Genomic DNA, 6,000 nt, shown 5'->3' on the forward strand with positions numbered 1-6,000 from the left:
AAGATTGGAAAGAAAATCACCCATCATTGAAATTGGACACTCTCTCTGATAAAGAAGCAAGATACCTACATGAGTCTATAACACCTGAGAACAGACCTATCAGAGAGAGCAGAAACAAAAAACCTAGTAAATACAATGATTTTATCATGTCAATACATACTGAAGAATATACCCCTACTTCATATGAAGAAGTAACGAAACTACCTCATGAGGAGAGAAATAAATGGGAAATAGCCATGAAAAAGGAACTAAATAGTCTAAAAGAACTAGATGTATACACCCCCTCACCAGTACCTAATGATAAATCTCCAATTGGAACAAAATGGATATATAAAATAAAGACCCTAGATAACAATGAAATCATATATAAAGCTAGATTAGTTGCCCAAGGATTTGCCCAAAAATATCCTGAAGATTATACGGAAACCTACCCTCCTACAGTAAGAATAGAAAGCGTAAAATGTGCCTTAGTGATTGCTTCAATCTTGAAATTAGATGTATATCAATTCGATGTTCAAACTGCCTATCTGCATGCCAAACTGGACAAGAAAATATATGTTAAAGCTCCTCCTGGAATACACCCACTAGAAGGCAACACATGGCTATTAAATAAAAGCCTATACGGACTGAAACAATCTGGAAAACAATGGTACGATTGTTTGTCCACCATACTAAAATCAATAGGATTCTCCCCCACTCATGCTGATATGTGTTTCTTTTATAAGAAAAACAAGGATTGTACAGAATATGTTCTCATATATGTTGATGATATTTTATATATAGGGAACCAGAAACAAAAATGTGAGATCTTTGCTCAGGAATTGAACAAACATTTCTCTCTAAAATCCCTAGGAAAAATAAACAAGTACCTAGGAGTTCACATCACACAAACACAAAAGGGATTCCAATTATGCCAAGAAGAAAAAATATTAGAATTAGTGAAAAAATGTAATATGAATGAAGCTAAGTACTGCGAAACCCCTATGCATCCTGATTTTGTAAAGAACATGCATAATGAAAACGATCCTTTCACTAACAACAAATTATATAGGTCAACAATAGGTTCTTTATTGTATATAGCTAATTGGACCAGACCTGATATAGCATTACCTGTCAATTTACTATCCAGATATGTAAGCAATCCTACTATTTATCATTGGGAAGCGGTTAAAAAAATCATTAAGTACTTGAAACATAGTTCAGGAGCATCTCTAAGATTAGAGCCAAGTAACTCATCAATACCCACACTCTCATGTTATGCTGATGCTGATTGGGCAGGTGATGTAAAAACTAGAAAAAGCACTTCAGGGTATATCCTCTTTCTCAATGGTTGTCCCATCCATTGGTATACAGGAAAACAAAATCTAGTTGCTACATCTACTACTGAAGCTGAATTTGTGTGTTTGTCAAAAGCAGCAAATAACCTCATATGGTTTGACGATTTATTAACTACAATATGGAATGAACCCAATTATCCCATCATCATTTGTGAAGATAATAAAGCTGCCATACAAATCTCCAAATCAGATGCAGTGAGTCAAAGATCCAGACACATCGATATTAAGTATAAGCATGTAAGGCAGTTGTCTAATATTGGATTTCTAAAAACTGTTCATTGTGAAACTAGTGAGCGAATAGCAGACATACTTACGAAACCCTTACCTAACAAGCAGCATTCATATTTAAGGTCAAAGCTCAACATACAACTATCTTAGGCATTTAGAGGGGGTTCTGTCACATATGTAAATGCCTAATATATTTGCTTCTGTACATAATTGTAGTTACCTCCCATTTTTGTGTACATCATCCCCAAAACCACTCCTACTTACCCTTGACCACTCCTCCTTTGTATATATATCGAATCCTTACAGACTCTTGTGTCCTTTTCTGCACATTCTGTAAGAGATCAGATGTGAATAAATGATTACTATTATCATAACAGACTCTGAGTAATTATTGGGCAAGATCCTCGATTTCTAACAAGCGCAGCCCTATTCAGAGCTAACGATGGACTCCTGCTGAAATCCCCTGCTTCTGAATCAACAGCCATTCTATTTTTGCTAGAGTTAGGTCTAAATCTGTTTCTCCCCTCGTGGAAGCAGAAGAGAACCCCAAATATATCTTCTGTTTAGCCCAGGAAAGATATACACATGTGGCTATCATTAACATAGCCATAGCAATAGCACTTGGATTTATATACCACTTTGTAAGTGCTTTACAGCCTCTAAGGGGTTTACAGAGTCAGCGTATTTCCCCCAACAATCTCATTTTAGTCCTAATTTTACCAACCTCGGAAGGATGGAAGGCTGAGTCGACCTTGAGCCAGGTGAGATTCGATCTGCCAAACTGCTGGCAGCTGGTGATCAACAGACATAGCCTGCAGTACTGCACTCTAACCACTGTGCCACCGCGGCTCTTCTATCTAACATATCGATGATGCTTCCACCCAATGAAGTGGGTGGCCTCCGCCAGCAATTTCTATAGGAGAGAGGATTAAGCATTGCAGCGTTCTACAAAACAAAGCCCACACGTTTGACCTCTCCCTCTGCACCACCAAATGGAATCACCCATGCAGGAAGGAAGAAAACGGGATAAGGCCAATCCAGAAAGATATCATAAGTGAAGATATTAAAGGCAGCTGGGAGATTCAGCAGGGCCAAGAAAGTTACTTTCCCACACCAGTCCTGCCACAGATCACCAACCAATGCCAATGCCAGTGTTCTCCAGCCAAAATCTCAAATGAGAAGAATCCAGGGAATCCATTTCATTTTAAATTACCAGCATTACATTTTTATTTTTAATAGATCTTTTAAGGCTAGTGCATTTTAATGCAAGGCATTGTTAATATATTTTCATTAAAAAATATTCCCTGATAGTCAAATGCAATTCAATTTATAGTTTAACAGCTGAAGAATATGAATGTTGTAATTATTTTTTTAAAAAAAATATAATTCCTTGATTTTTAATTCCTTTGTTTTGTTTTGTTTTGTTTTCTGTATTTTAAGTCACCTAGACTCTAGGACTAAGCTTTCCAACTGATTGGAAAGAAATATATGCATGCATACTGATATTTTTAGCGTCAGCTCAGCCTGACAGTGTTTCAATTTTTGTCTCCCTTGATAGATAATTGTATTGCCATTATCTTTTTAATTTGTAGAACTACAAAACAAAAGCAAAACATGTGAATACATATAAAACAGAACATTTAAAAACTCAGATAAAACGAACTAGCAACAATGAAGACGAAGAGCTAAATCAAAATGAAATCAAATACAGCAATCAGATACAATACTAAGTACATCAATGGAAAAATTACTACTGCTCAGTTTTTAAACAATGAACAGAACCCAAACTGCATAGAATCCTATTGTCCAGTCTTCCGGTCAAAGAGACAGCCTATTCAAAGGTTGAAATGAGTCATTTAATCAATCCAGCCTTTGACATCTGTATTCAAGTGTCTTTCCAGGAACATACAGTATAATAATCTTCGTGGCCCCATCTCTGGGCCTTACAGTGGCCCATATTATTCATATTGTATTTATTTGTAAAATGTATATCCTGTACTTTCACTGTTTTCCTGACAGTTGCAAAGCAGGGAGCAATGTTACAGCTTCTTATTTATTCCTAGGGATGGGATGGTGATGAATAGCAATAAATAGCTTCTAGCTAGAATTAGAATCGTTGGCCAGCAGTTCTCATCTTTCCTAGCAAGAACAAACAAGTTACAAGAATAACTTTGCTTAATATCTGTCTGTCCTTTATCTGCTTTATTACAGAGCCTACAGAAGGGATTTGAAGACGCCATCCCTCTTTCACCTCAAGACAAAACACCACACTGGACCCATCTCCTATTGCCTTCTGTGGGATCTGTCCCCAAGAGACCACCTCCCCGTATCAATTTGGCAACATCACAGCCTCTTTTTCTTGGATGCCCAGTAGGACTGATTGTTGTCTGAATTGGCAGGTCCTTTCCTCTTGTTTCCACTTTATGAAACTGTTCCAGGAAATGGAAAAGAAGGGCAGTTCTGGAATCCTCCAGGGAAATTGCAGACCCCAGTAAGATGGATTTCATAGGTTTGTAACTATTGACTGCATCAGATTGAGAGTAATTCCATTTACTCTCTAGTTGAGATGCAAAGAAAATAAGCCTTTACATGTTTAGTCCTATTAGTAGAAAATAGCAGCAAAGTGCAAAGGGGCCCCCGGACCTTCTCTTTGGGGTGTCTGCAGACTCCAGGTGCTTGCAGCCAGAGTTTCAAATAAGAATCCACTGTTTTGAAATCTAACAAATAGGACTTTTTCAAAAGTTTGTAACTTTTGAAGAGTTTGAGTTCCACCCCATGAAAAGGTGTTTGAAATTTCACTAAGCCATCTTAAATACCCCTTTTTGATAAGTTATTATTTTTTAATAAAGCAAGCGCTTAAAAGGCATCCTACGTTGGTAACTTTTTCTACACCATTTATTTTCTCCCCTAATCTTATCTCTCTTAGGGGGAACCTCGGTCTTTAAAAAAGGCACCAGGTTACGGAGTAGGGTTATGTGTATGTTCAGTCATTGTGAGCAAATAGAAAAAGTGAGTTTGGGTGGTCATGAGCTACTGAAACTTCCAGATTAAGGAAAACTTTACTGAATTAGACTTCCAGGGCTCAGAGGTAAAACTCTACTGCCAGGCAAAATTCATTACCCTGGCCTATTTTGTAAAAATTTTTAAATATAAAAATAGTAAACATAGCAAACTTTTATATAAAATATGCAAATTCATATACTTGATGATGATGTTATCCATTCAGTCGTGTCCAACTCACGGCAATTCTGTGGGCCAGGTTTCCCCATATCTTCCGATCTTGCACTATTTGAGGGTTTTTTTTAAGCTCTGGCTGATGTCAGCTTTGATGATGTCCAGCCACTGTGTTCTTCAGCAGTCTGTTTTCCTTTCCCCACTTAACTCTTCCAAGCATAATTGCTTTCACCAGTGAATTACCCACCGCATGACATGGCCAAAATAAGTGACACAGAGTTTTGTGATTTTGCCTTCCAGTGACATGTATGGGTTATGCACTCATATACTTGTTAAAGGCCATTTTTTTTTCCCAAAGAAGAGAACTTGGCTTACCTTGGTGCTGATTTCTGGGTATTTTTTAATAATTATTTTGGTGTAGTGCAGAATACAGCCTTGGCTAGGGCCTCAGTGATCTATTAGGAGACACATATGCGGCCTGATTTTCTTCTGGGGAATGTATATCATTGCCTTAAGCTTAGAACACATTGTCTGCATTGGCAGGAAAGATAGTAGAGAAAGGAGAATGTCTGTTGCCATCTCTCGTCCAATTCTCTCCTGTTGGACCTTGGGCAGCTTGGTTTTATTTTGTGCTTGCTGGAGAAATAAAATAGTTGAAAATGCAAATAAATGATATCTGAATTGGTATGAAGTCTGTTTACTTGATGTCTACTACCATAATTTTTTCGTGCAATCTTGTCTGTAGAGAATTGTTTATAATTAAAGGGATTTGTGAAACTTCTCCATCTAGGACAGGGGTGTCAAACTCAACGCCCAGGAACCGGATGCAGGCTGCAGGGTGCTTAGATCTGGCCTGCGGGGCCACTCTGGAAAACACGAAGAACCGGCCCACAGTGTCTCTGTCAGTGAAAATGGAGGCTGTGTGTGGCCCTCCTGAGCTCTGTTTTCACTGGCAGAGGGTTGCAGGAGGCCGTTGCAGCCAAAAATGGAGCTGGCAAAGGCTGCAGGTGGCCCTCCAAACCTCCGTTTTTGCTGGCAGAGGGGTGTAGGAGGCCGTCGCAGCCAAAAACGGAGCTCGAGAGCCTGTTTTCGCTGGCAAAATGATCAGGCCACCACAGGTGCCCCCAACACGAGTGATGTTGAGCTGGCCATGCCCCTGGCCACGCCCACCCCAGCCCCCCAAGATTAAACACAACCCTGATGCGGCCCTAATGAAATCAAGTTTGACACCCTTGATCTAGGAAAAGGAGCCTGTGTCAGC

The 6,000-nt window shown here is 38.9% G+C and overlaps 1 protein-coding gene across 2 annotated transcripts in view; it reads left to right on the forward strand.

The window, feature by feature from the left end:
- Window positions 1–5,424, forward strand: part of PLP2 (proteolipid protein 2) — a 29,141-nt gene extending 23,717 nt beyond the window's left edge. For both annotated transcript variants that reach the window (XM_070938101.1, XM_070938102.1), the window contains one exon: window positions 3,777–5,424. Coding sequence is in view for 1 of the 2 variants with exons in the window: in XM_070938102.1 (XP_070794203.1) it covers window positions 3,777–3,796 (20 nt within the window). In the remaining variant the exon portion in view is untranslated. The remainder of the gene's footprint in view (window positions 1–3,776) is intronic.
- Window positions 5,425–6,000: the final 576 nt, after the last annotated feature.

Source organism: Pituophis catenifer, unplaced genomic scaffold, assembly GCF_029215685.1.
Source record: "Pituophis catenifer annectens isolate HBS135680 unplaced genomic scaffold, rPitCat1.0.hap2 SCAF_2, whole genome shotgun sequence".
NCBI classification, from domain to species: domain Eukaryota; kingdom Metazoa; phylum Chordata; class Lepidosauria; order Squamata; family Colubridae; genus Pituophis; species Pituophis catenifer.